Source organism: Crocodylus siamensis, chromosome 1 (genome assembly GCF_052110815.1).
Source record: "Crocodylus siamensis isolate JL-2025a chromosome 1, ASM5211081v1, whole genome shotgun sequence".
Lineage (NCBI taxonomy): Eukaryota > Metazoa > Chordata > Crocodylia > Crocodylidae > Crocodylus > Crocodylus siamensis.
Window position 1 is genome coordinate 301,936,147 of NC_143395.1, and position 12,602 is coordinate 301,948,748.

The 12,602-nt window shown below is 46.4% G+C and overlaps 1 protein-coding gene across 2 annotated transcripts in view; it reads right to left on the reverse strand.

Moving 5' to 3' along the window:
* UXS1 (UDP-glucuronate decarboxylase 1) overlaps positions 1-5,516 on the reverse strand; it is an 87,785-nt gene extending 82,269 nt beyond the window's left edge. Inside the window, exon 1 of one of the 2 annotated variants that reach the window (XM_090021130.1) lies at positions 5,288-5,516. In XM_090021130.1, the coding sequence (XP_089877256.1) occupies positions 5,288-5,384 (97 nt within the window). In that variant the 5' untranslated portion in view covers positions 5,385-5,516. The remainder of the gene's footprint in view (positions 1-5,287) is intronic. The other variant, XM_090021146.1, reaches the window with a different exon arrangement.
* Between the last annotated feature and the right edge of the window lie 7,086 nt (positions 5,517-12,602).

The window sequence follows — 12,602 nt, forward strand, 5'->3', positions numbered from 1 at the left end:
AACAGCTCTGATCATATATCACCCAGCTCCCTGGATGTCAGACCTTCCTAATGATAGGAAATAGACTGACCAATATCATTCAGAAGCAACCTTACCAGCTATGCCTGTACTGGTGAGGAGATGAGCTTTTGTATCCAAGAAAGCTAATAATACTGCTTTCAGGGGCTCACTAAGCTGATGTGAAGTCACCAGGGGAAATCAAATGCCCCACTGTGCTGAAAATCTACAGCAGCAATACTGTCAACTTTGCCACATGGATTTAAGAAGTTGGATAATATGGAGAAGGAATAAGTCAAAGGCTCCTGAGTATCTTGCTTTATGTTAACTGGTGTAACAGAGCCACACACACTGGAATTTTGCAATTCATTAGTTGCGTGACAATTGGCATGTTAATTGTGAGGGCTTGGCTACATTGAGCTAGCCATGTACTATCCATGGTTACATGAAAGTTGAGGCAGCTGCTATACAGTGAGAACATGTCTGCTTCTGAAGAGTGTCTTTAAAAGATGTGAAGGGATACCTAGAGCAAAACAAAATACCAACTGATTTCTCAGAATCTGAATGATGACAGGCACCAAACTAGGAAGAGTTCAAGAAATGACAGTAGCGACAGAGTTTGGGCTATAATGTAACTGCGATGGTTCAGGAAATATGCAAGAAGCAAGAATTCCAGGCGTTTATCTGTTATCTAGAACAGTTGTGTAGTTAGGGGACACATGGATAAGCTTTCAGTTATCTAATCCGGAGGTTCCCAACCTTTTCATGCTGAGGAGCGGCAAGCTGCGGACCAGAAGTGACCAGCACACTCAGTATAAAGAGAGATTATTTACCTCACCAAAGCAAGATATTTCTTCAAACAGATTTGAAGGCTTATGACCCACTTTAAAATCCTGGCTAAGATTTGTCAAAAGAAAGACTTCAAAGTCCACAGATAAGCATCTCAAAAAATCCTACCCTATAAAACCTTCATACATCTATGAGATTATTTCTACAATACACATAAAGCTGAGCAGATACCGCTCTTTACAGGATTCGAGTTTTACTTAGACAGCATAGTACAGGCTTGCAAGCTTGCATTTAGGCAAGTGTTTTAGAAACTCTGGACCATATGGTGTAAATAAACTACTCATCTTAATAATGACATATGTTTGACTCTTAAAAATATTGTGTTGATTGCTGTTTATTTACCACTCACCATAATGAAAATGAAGTATAACATCTCACTTGTACTTCTGGTTGTTTTCATGTTCTCAGCACAGGGAAACTTAAGTTTCAGATTTTAAACCACATGCAGTTTTAGTTCTGCTGCTGTAGAAATATTCCTTTGGGGGGTTTTTTCACAAGATACAAATTGCAGGCCTTTCTGAGTGCACTGTATTCCTTGAAATCAGTTTAAAGAAACTGCGAGTTACAATATCTTGATGGGACCTTAATGGATGCTATGTCCTTACCTTCCACTTCAACAGAAGTTACAGAAGTCAATGAGTTCTGCAAGAAGAGTACATAATTACTGCAGGCCTCATTTTGCAACTAAGTAATTAATCTCTTTGGCAACTTCATTGTGATCCAAGGATTTTCTTAGAGAAAACAGAGATTGTAGCATCTGGCCATAAAAGAGTGTTGTTGTAGATGTTTGTTTTTTGGGGGTCCTACTTACATCTTTCTAACTCTTTCAGGCTTCATCCACACTACATAGCTTTGTCAACAGGACTGAATATATATCTACACTCACAGTTGCAGCAGAACACCTTCTTTCCGATGGCAGAGGAACTCCGACACTGCAGTCAGAAACTGGCTTCTGCCACCACCCAGCAGGTCTTCTCCCAGCTGCAGCAGTGAAGCTGTGCAGTTCCAGCAGGAGCTGCACAGATGGGCACATGTCTTGGAGGCTTCCCTATGCAAGTGCTGTCTGCTAGTACAAGTCTGCTAATCGACACAAGCCCTCATAGAGGCAATGTAGCCCTTTGGGAAGAACTTTTTAAGAAAAGGCATCTCTTATCAAATAAGACACCAAACCCCTTATGAGAAGGCTCACTTCCATTCCATGTTATCTGGGGCTTTTATATGTGTGCCTGCAAGCAATATTCCATCAAAACTTCAGAGGCTTGGAGCTCATATTTCCTAAAAAAGGTATTTGGATTACTTGTTCTGTGTTTCTTATGTTCAAGTATTAATGCTGTACTGTACTCCAAATATGATTCATTATGTAAGAACTATGAATGGGAATTCGTGGAAAGAAGGTTCATGGCCTTCAAACCCTTAATCATTTGAAAGAGAGTATTTGGGGGGGGAGGAGCAAGAGATGCATTTACTGACACTAGCACAAGTAGCTCAGTTTCTTCAACTTCCATTCTATTTCAGTGTGGTATGATCTAACCACTTCCATGTGCTGTGGAAATTCACTGATATTCCAAGAAACATACTTTCAGGAGTGGGAAATAAAACAGAAAGTTTCTTGGAAAACTGCAACATTATCTTTTTCTACAGAAGCAACTGCTCAGTACAATCTAACACCATGTCCTAAGATACTCAAGACACAAGTCAAAACCAATGATTCTACTGCAGAGATTGACTAGAATAACCAAGTGAGATAGATTTACAAAAACCTTCTTCTCATGAACTAACTCACTATTTAATACATCAGGCTACCCTTTCCATACTGAACAGCAGCATCTCTCTCAACGGAATCTTCAGGAAGTTAAAAGTTGTAAAAACCTCGAAGCTTAGAGATTCAGGCAGCAAAAGTTTTTGTGGTTTCTTCTCCCTAACAACTGAAAGTTAGTCACAAACATAGGAAATTCTGCCTGAAAACCATAATATTTTTTCCATACCCATAGCAAGTAACCTGGAATAACTCAGTGAGTTATAAGGCTACCCTAGAAGTTGCTGTTGAAACCTACATAATGTTAAAGATGACAGAAATATCCAATTAGTTAAAATGTCACGAGTTACTTGCTGCAGATACTGACATGCAATGAGACAGCAGGTTGCTGTCCAGGGTTGTTGTGGGGAGAAAGGTTTGAAAGGTGTTTCTCTGCACCTCTGCCTGAGAAGGAAAAAGGAAAACAATCATTTCCTAAATATGAAGAGCCTTAGAGACCTTTCTGCATACCCAAAACACCCCAGCAAATTAGTTCACCTGTCTGCCTCTGAGTATCAAAAGCTCCAGCTGCCACCAACTCAGCTGCCAAAGCCTCAGATCTCATCCCTGACAACTTCTACAGTCTTCACTGTCAATGTAAAACCTAGAGCAAGCTGAAGACAAAGTATACACCAACATAAAAACCAAACTGAATATGAAACAGTGCAAAACATACAATGGGCCTTGATGGAAAGGTGGAAAAGGTCCGGAAGGCAATGTGGTACTTTCCCCTTTCAATTGGGGGGAGTAACAAGCCACATAAAGTCTTTCAGTCACAACCCTAATTCTCCCAGCCACCTTTACGCTTCTGTCTAGATTCTTAGATCACAACAATGTACTCACTGCTATGCAGAATCAAAAGGACAGGTTTGCATCTAAAGGATATTAAGCAAAATACAGGACACGAGATATGATCCAGGACCTGAGAAACTTTGTCCTAGCCTTAATATTATTTCTAAACCATGAATACAGTCTGGCTCTCTAGTTTTGCAGACCACCAAGCACAAACACATCTCTGCACAGACAGGGTGTTCCATTGCCCCCCATGCAAGATACACCCTTGAAAGGCTGTCACAGAGGCTGAAATCCGCAAATGGACCCACACGGATTGGAAGTGAGCCTTATCTGGGGCTTTCACGTGTGCCTGCAAGCAATATTCCATCAAAACTTCAGAGGCTTGGAGCTCATATTTCCTAGTTTGCAAAAAAGGTATTTGGATTACTTGTTTTGTGTTTCTTATGTTCAAGTATTAATGCTGTACTGTACTCCAAATATGATTCATTATGTAAAAACAGTGAATGGGAATTCATGGAAAGAAGGTTCCATGGCCTTCAAACCCTTAATCATTTGAAAGAAAGTATTGCAGGGGGGAAAAGGGGGAAGACATGCATTTACTAACACCAGTGCAAGTAGCTCAGGCACCGGGCCACTTCAAAGCACTACTATAACTATTAAGGGGCCTCCCAGCACCAGCCCAGTCCTGGTTATACCTGAAACACTGCTCTGCTTCAGCGCAGAATGCAAATATCAAGGAGCTAAGACGCACGTGCATACGTTACAGGTGTGAGCATGTTGCAAGCACATGCATGTCCTGTCGGCGGCACACATCTGTTGTGTTGGGAGAGGTTTCCCGTTCTGCCTACATTTCCTTTTTTGTTTTGTTTTTTTAAATAACTGCAAGCAAGTGGAAAGCCAGGCACTTCAAGAGCCCACAGCACTTAGCACGCTGGACATGCTAAGGCCGAGTAACCTGACAGCAAAGTAAACACCCAGGGCTCCCCTGCCAGCTGCCTCCTTCTCTCTTTTGTCTCCCATCAGCCACTTGGGAATCTGGGCAGGTCTCATCCCAACCACACTACAGATGTCAGGGCAACAAGGGAGGGAACCGGGCACCCCTTAACCAACTGCCTGGGGGACTGGGTAGGACACATGCCCACCCAGCAGCCAGTCAGCAACAAAGGTGGGGGGCCCCCGTGGCCAACCCCAACTGGGGGGCTGGAAGGGGTCCCTCTGCAGCTGATCCCGCCAACCGGGAAACATGAGCTCCCAGAAGTGCCAGCAGCGCTTCACCTGGTACCCTCACTCCCTGGACGGGACAGAGGGCACTGGCGCTCGTACCTGGCCCCCCTGTCTGTAGCCTAGGCAAGGAGCATTGCCTGTCAGGGGGTACACTGGAGCTCTCAGGAGGTACACGTGCACCCCCATGCACCCTCTACACATCACCATTGGGAAGGGGACAGTAATGAAGGGGCAAAGGAAAAACTCCCCCAGCTTTGTGCATTTATGTGGGCATGCACACACACAACGTACGAGTATGTCTGTGTCCCCACGTAGAGGGCCACACACACGCATTTACCCATGCACATCTGCCTGCCTAGATGTGCATGTAAGTAAACGCCTACCCGCACACGCATCCGTGCAAGTGCGTGTGCATGAGTACGCAAAAACACTTTTTCCAACTCTTCATTGCCCGAATATAAAAGACATCGCATCTCCCCAAAGACCCCGGCCTGCCGCCGTCTGGAGCCCAAGGCTGCTACAACCACCACCCCGTGCAGCACACGAGCACGACAGTGCGCGTGCGCGCGGGTCCCGCTGCACCCCCTCCACCCTCCCGCCCGTCGCCCCCAGCCCCGCCGCACTCACAGGCGACGTAGGCGACCAGGGCGATCCCCGTGAGCAGCTTCATCCTCCGGCGGTTGAGGGCGGCGAGGAGGCGCAGCAGCGGGCCCTTGCTCACCATCCCCGGCGGCTGGGGGCGCCCGTTACCGGCCGCGCTCGCTCGGTCGCGCGGAAGGCCAGCGCCGGGCCGGCCCCGCCCCGCCCGGGCCGCACAGGCGCACTGCCGCCTCTGCCAACCGAGAGAGGAAGGCGGGAGGGTGTTACTGCGCACGCGTTGGAACGGGCACGAGGCTGTTGGCTGCGTGGCTCGCGCGCTGCCTAGTGGTTCCCGGGCGGGTACCCCCTCCCCGCGGGGTACACGCGCCGCCCACGGTGGGGCGCCGGCGGGGAGCGCGTGTGGATGAGCATGCGCAGTCCTGCCTGGGTTACTAAGGCTCTGCGGGGGTGGACAGCGCTCAGGGAACCTGGTTTTCTCTGATTAAAAAATCTCCCGCAGCCTAATCTTCAGATAGAAATAACCCGAAGTCCACATTTTCCCGTGATTAAAATGAAACACCACTGTATATGTATGTATATATACTTATATGTATGTGGTGATCCATTTTAATCGTGGGAAAATGTGGATTTGAGGGTTTTATTCGTTTTTATTAGTTTATAATTTTTCATTGGTTAGTTTATATAGTTCTCTCACCAAAAATTGGGGATTTTTTTTTATCAGAGAAAACCAGCATCCCTGGACATGAGACCACAGTGGATACCCAATGCCACAGCTCTGCCCCCGTGCCCATTGGCGACGCGTAAGGGGTGCATGCAGGTGCACTTGATCCCCTGAGTGTGGTGGTGCACCCCTGCAAAAAGGTGCCGCTGACACTGCCAACAGTGCCTGTGGGTGGTTGTTGCTAGCCGCCTCACCTCCCACCTGCATCTGCAGGCAGTCCCCAGTTGTCACTGGCCATTGCTGACACTGCCGATTGCATTGGTTGCTGACTGCTGGTTGGCACTTGCCACCCCCTGCACTGCCTGCAGCCACCTGCAGGAGCTCACCGCTTGCCGCTGCCATGATCCCGCTGCCAACAGCGCTGCCACCACTTACGGGAGCTCACCATGCCTCCCCAGCCTCTGGGGGCACATAGCATTCATGCCTGTGCCCCTTGGCACTGGGCATAGCAGGCTGCTTAGCACTGAGTAGCCTGGGTTGTGATTTTGGTTCCTGCTAGAGGACACGTTACCAGTGCAGGTTTCCCTCGATTTATGCAGGTTAGATTTATGCAAATTCGCTCTTATGTGATGACCCTTTTTATAACTGAAATTCATTATATGTGAAGTAAATTAGCTGCTATGCAATTGGTAGAGATGCACTCTTCCCTCCCTCAAGCAGGTAAGTCTGTGAGTTTGTGATGGGAGGGAAAAGGGGAGGAGAAAGGGCTGTGGCCCCCACACACCACAGCCCCTGCTGCAGCTGCTCTGGGAATGGCCAATGCCAGTGGCTTGTAGCCACTAGGCTGCGCTGTCCCCCAACCTCCCCGGGGCTCCACTTCCCCCAGGGCAGCGTGCTCTGAACCCCTGGTGCGGCATAGCCCAGCAGCTGCAAGCAGGCGGCATCCACTGTTCCCAGGGCTGCAGCAGGGCCAGGCAGCCACCTGCAATAGGATGAGAGCAGGCTGGAACCAGTGGCCACTACAGGCTGGGGCCGGCAGTGGCACCAGGTGCTCAGGGTGGGTTGCAGCAATGGGAGGGGGGCTTCTGCCATCCCAAAATTCACCATAGCCCCCCCACCCTGCAACCTGCCCTCTCAACACTGCTGCCGAGCGCCAGGAAGGGCCTGGTCTTGTCTCACTGCAGGCTGTGGCCCACCCCTGCTGCAGCCCTGGGAGTGGCGGACGCTGCCTGCTTGCAGCCACTGGGCTGCACCGCGCGAAGCGGTTCAGGGCACAGCGCAGCCCAGTGACTGCAGGCAGTTGGCATCGGCTGCTCCCGGGGCTGCTGCTGCAGCACGGGCTGTGGTGAGTGGGGAGAAGTGGAGTGAGTGGAGCTCCTACTCACCCTGAGCACTGCGAAGAGCCTGGTGCCATCCCTCCTGCAGCCCCCGGAGTGGCAGATGCTGCCTGCTTGCAGCCACTGGACTGCGCTGCGCCACTCTCCCCGCCCCTTCCCTAGCCCCAGCCTTCCTTCCTCCCTCCCTCACCGCTGTGGGAACACATCCCTATCTGTTTCATTGTAAAATGGGTTCACTTAATGCGAATTCGATTTATGCGCCGTGCCCTGGGAACATAACTACCGCATAAAATCGAGGGAAACCTGTATTGTCAAGTCTTATGATTTTTACTGTTGTTTTTAAGGTCTACACACGGGAATGTGAACGGGAAGGTCTACACAGGAATGTGAAAAAAATTTACTGATGGAGGGACAGATTTAGTGCTGCTCAAAGAGCAGGAAAACACACTCCTGTTTTATGTATGAAGAACCTGTGTCAAATTGGGCACAAATAAATGTCTTTACAGGACTGTGGGCCTATTCAGCATGACAGAAAACAACAAAATCTGTCCCTGAAGAAGCAAGTCACATGCCTGACAACATGCAGGAGATTAGTGGTGGGGCTGATGAACTGAGCTTTCATAACTCCTGCTGCTGCACTGTAGTGATAAGATCACCATTGTCTCTTAGTTTTAGTTTTCCTGGGTTTCTGTTTTGATAGTCTACACTTGTATGCTTTTTTTATTGTTTCATAGATAAAGAACAGGAAATAAAGATACAGTGATACAAAACAAAATACAGAGCCAAGTCTATCTTCAATAGAGTTTTATACCAGGGATAAATTGGGCCATGGGGAGATTAAGTTAGGAATTTTAACATAAAGAGAAGATACCCATGTGATATAGAAATATACTCTACTCCTGCAGTCATTATTTAGGCAGAATTCAATAGGAATGCTAAAACCTGCAGGACTTAATCCCCAAAACAAAGAGGAAAAATGGAAAGTCCTTAGATAAATATTCAAGTAGTAATAATATTTCCTAAGTCTCATGTAGAACTCTTCATCTCTAGGTCTCAAAGTTCTTTACTAAAGGACTTTGATTTTTCACTAAGTGACTTCCTCCAAAATCAGAATAAATGTGAGTATTTAGGTTTACCTGTCTGAGGACCCATAGACAGGTACAGTTATGTAAAGGCACTTCTATCCCAATTTAAAAGTTACTACTATTGCTAGTTTGGCTCACATCCCTTGCTGATGTAGTGTTGCTGGCAAAACCATTGGTGTGGACACAGCTTCTGAAAAAAAGGGCTTCTGTCGGCTTAATGTCATTTGGGAAGAAGCATAACAATGCCAGTGGAAAAATCCTTTCTGTCAGCATACACTGCATCTCACCATTGGGCTTTGCCAGCAAAGCTATAACACCATATGACCCTCTGTGTCCCATAGTATAGACAAGCTGTAAAATAAGGATCAAACATGAACAAAAAATACAAAGGAATGGTAAAAACAGGACTTGGAAGAGAGTGGTAAGTATGTGCATTTGCATAAGTGCACAATTAAATTAAATTACAACTACGACGTCTCCCTATGCCTGTAGAAGGGTGCTTTTGCCCAAAACCTTGCAAAGAACTTTGCTCCAACTACTCAGTTGGTCTATTAAAAGATATCACATCAACCCAAAGAACCTTGCCTGCCTGTTAGAGATAGCTAATTTTAAAAAAATGCAACAAAAATAAATAAATGAAATACATTTGAAAAATTCCTACTGCCCACATAGATGAGTCTTTTTTTAATCAGCGTTCCATAGAAAACTTGTGTTATTAAATTAAATGTACTCTCATCTATAGAAGTTAAGATCCTTTTATACAAGAAGAATACAGAAATCTAACCGACCAGCCTATTCAGGAAGATTGTTCAAGGCTCCAAGGGATGTTTTGAAACCTATATGCTGTGCTTACATGAAAACTTAAAGCCAAATAATGCGCAGTAATCTCTTTATAGTCCTATGTCAGGTATCCAGGTTGTATTCATATTGGTCTAGAGGAAAAAACAATCAGAACTCGTGGTAGAGATGACACCTTTTATTAAACCAACAAGATTTTTCCAAAAAAAATCTTTAATTGCAAGCTTTCCAGGTATAAACATCCTTCATCAGGCATTGGAGAAAAGACTGTAAAAGTTCTTCTGGGTAGAAATGAAAGTTCATATTTCATAGGATTTCACAGAGCAGTCAATAGATGGAAAGCTCCTCTGAGCCAGCAGTTCTTAGCTAGTAATGAGTCGCTCCACTCTCTTGTGAGGCTCTGTTATCATGCAAATTACCTTGAACCAAGGCAGGAACAGTATCTCGGGTTTCTGGTGGTCACAGTTGCTTCCTGCTTGGAAAATTATGAAGATTTCATTTTTAAAAACTTGATAAAATGCATATCTTCCATATGTCATTTATCCAGTTTGTAGCAGTATTGGTCTAGAAGAAAAAATAATCGGGGCTTATGGTAGAGGTGATATCTTTTATCAGTGTCTTTTATTAGTATATTTTATTAGAGGTGATTATCTTTCATTGTATTAAAAATTAAAGAAACTTTTTTGCAAAAATCTTGTTGGTCTAATAAAAGATATCCTCTACCATGAGCTCTGATAGCCCTATGCACACAGAACACCAGTTTTTCATTAAGCATTTTGCTGTAAGACAACAGCAGACAACTAACAACAATTTCAAAGAGTTGCAATAAGATTTAGAATCACTGTTTTTATGCTGGGAGTGTGGAGGGCCATACCAAGTGCCTGATCTGTAAATATGCCAATTGAAATGATATGACAAAGAATTTAGACAGCTCTGTTATGTCTGGTCCTGTAGCCTCTTTGAGTTCTGGCTGTGCCACAAAGAAAACATATGTCCAGTTTTAGAAGGATGACTTGCCAGTGACTACAGTAGACCATATTCCAATTTATACAGGTATGACCACGACTTGAATCAGGCCTACTGTGAATAGTGGTGCCTGAAACTGACCATTGAGATTTTACTCATTGTCACAGGGCAGGGACCCAGGAGCGGCCGTGATCTCTCCTGGTGCCCCCTACCATGCCAAGTTGTCTGTCAAGCACTCTCGTTCTCACCTGCCATGTCTTTGATAGTATATGTATTCTAAGGGAGGCTGCCTTCTTGTCCCCCTGGACACGGTGCTCTTATTTATCCTGGTCTCTGTTCTGTGAAGAGTGATTTTGGTGCACCCTGCCCTATGGGCTATGCGTGGCTCCTACCACGCCTTATGCCACGGCCCAAGCCTCTCAGATGTACCAGACGTTGGTGAGTCAGTTATTGGTGCCCACGCCCTCGCGGACGCCCACTGGGCTTATCTACTACTCTCTATGCGGTCGGCCTCCCTGGGGCTCTTCTCTGTATATGGATAGAGTCACCCTTCCTGGGGCTCTTATTCCTGCACGCCCTTCCTGGGGCTTAACACAATACTCTCGCCCTCCCTGGGGCTTAACACAATACTCTCGTGCGCCCTCCTTGAGGCTTCTATTCATAGATTTCATAGACATTAGGGCTGGAAGGGACCTCGGGAGATCATCAAGTCCAGCCCCCTGCCCAAAGGGCAGGAAGTCAGCTGGGGTCATAGGATCCCAGCAAGATAAGCATCCAAGATAAGCATCCAATTGAAGGTGTTCAATGTAGGTGCTTGAACCACCTCCGCTGGCAGACTGTTCCAGACCTTGGGGGCTCGGACAGTAAAGAAATTCTTCCTTATGTCCAGCCTGAAACGGTCTTGCAGGAGTTTGTGACCATTCGACCTCGTCATCCCTTGGGGCGCTCTGGTGAACAAACCTTCCCCCAGATCCTGGTGGTCACCCCTGATAAACTTATAGGTGGCCATCAGATCACCCCTGAGCCTGCGCTTTTCCAGGCTAAAGAGTCCCATGTCTCTCAGCCTGTCATCATAAGATCTGTTTTCCTGACCTCTGATCATGCGCATGGCTCTCCTCTGGACTCTCTCAAGCTTCTCCACATCCTTTTTGAATTGTGGAGCCCAAAACTGGACTCAGTACTCCAGCTGTGGCCTCACCAAGGCCGAGTACAAGGGGAGAATGACGTCCCGGGATTTGCTCGTGCGCCCTCTCTGGGCCTTCTATTCTCGCGCTCATGGCCTCCCTGGGGCTTCACGCAGGCACCCTCTGGGCTTCTTGCTAGTGCCCACACTGGTGCTCCTCACAATTGGGGCTCAGGTGGCCTTAGCTATGCCTGGCCCCAGACCCCCTTCTCAGGTCTATGCGACACTCATCCAATTAAAACTCTAAATTGAAGACTGGCATTTTTTGGAGCAGATCCTGATTACAAGTTACACCAGTATAAATCCAAAATAGTCCACTAGGGTCCCGCCAGTTGAGGAACGCTGACCTAACATGCACATACCATGCACATTAAGCCAACCAGGGGTTACATAGGCATTGACAACAAAAGCTAAGGTGTATCTTTACTTTAAAGTCAGTGGAAAAAATCTTTTCTGTCAGCATATACTGCATCTCCACTACTGGGCTTTTCCAGCATAGCTATAACACCATTTGACCTACTAGCTGTGTCTACATAAGACATTGACTGCATAATGGGCACAGGGGCAGACCCATGGGGTTGGGCATCCAAGCCAACCATGGACTTATGTCCAGGGAATCTGGCTTTCGCTGATAAAAAGGAAAATCCCCAATTTTTGATGAGAGAAATTAATAAACTAATAAATTAAAAACCAATAAAACCCCCACATCCACATTTTTCCATGATTAAAATGGATCACCACATATATATGCATAAATACACATACATTGGTGTTTCACTTTAATCAAATTTTTCTATATTTAGTATAAAGAAGTACTAAACAACTGCGCAATAACCACAGTTACAGCACAGTAGCATCGCCAAACAGCTTTTAGGTAATGCTGATTGCGCAATAGCATTATGTCATGCTTCCTGCCACACGATACTACTGCACAGTAGCAATGAGCTACTGCATAGCCAGTGTTGCAAGTAGACACGGCCACTGTGACCCTATATTAGTGTCATAGAGTCATAGCTAGAGACCACTGGAATTTGTGCAAGAAGTGCTCCGCACGGCAACACCTTTAATTTTGGGATTTCCCTTGTGCCCTGCTGCTGCTGACTGGTGGAGGGGCCCCATGGGACACATGGCTCGCTGCTTGCTTCTGATGGCCAGGAGGTGAATATTGCAGTTTTAAATATGCTGCGGTTTTTCCTCCCATTCAGACAGCAGCAAGTGGCAAGGCTGGTGGGGCCCTCTGCAAATACCATGGCATATTTAAACTGTGGGTTTCACCTCCCTGCCAATCAGGGGTAGGTGGTGAGCAGCAGGG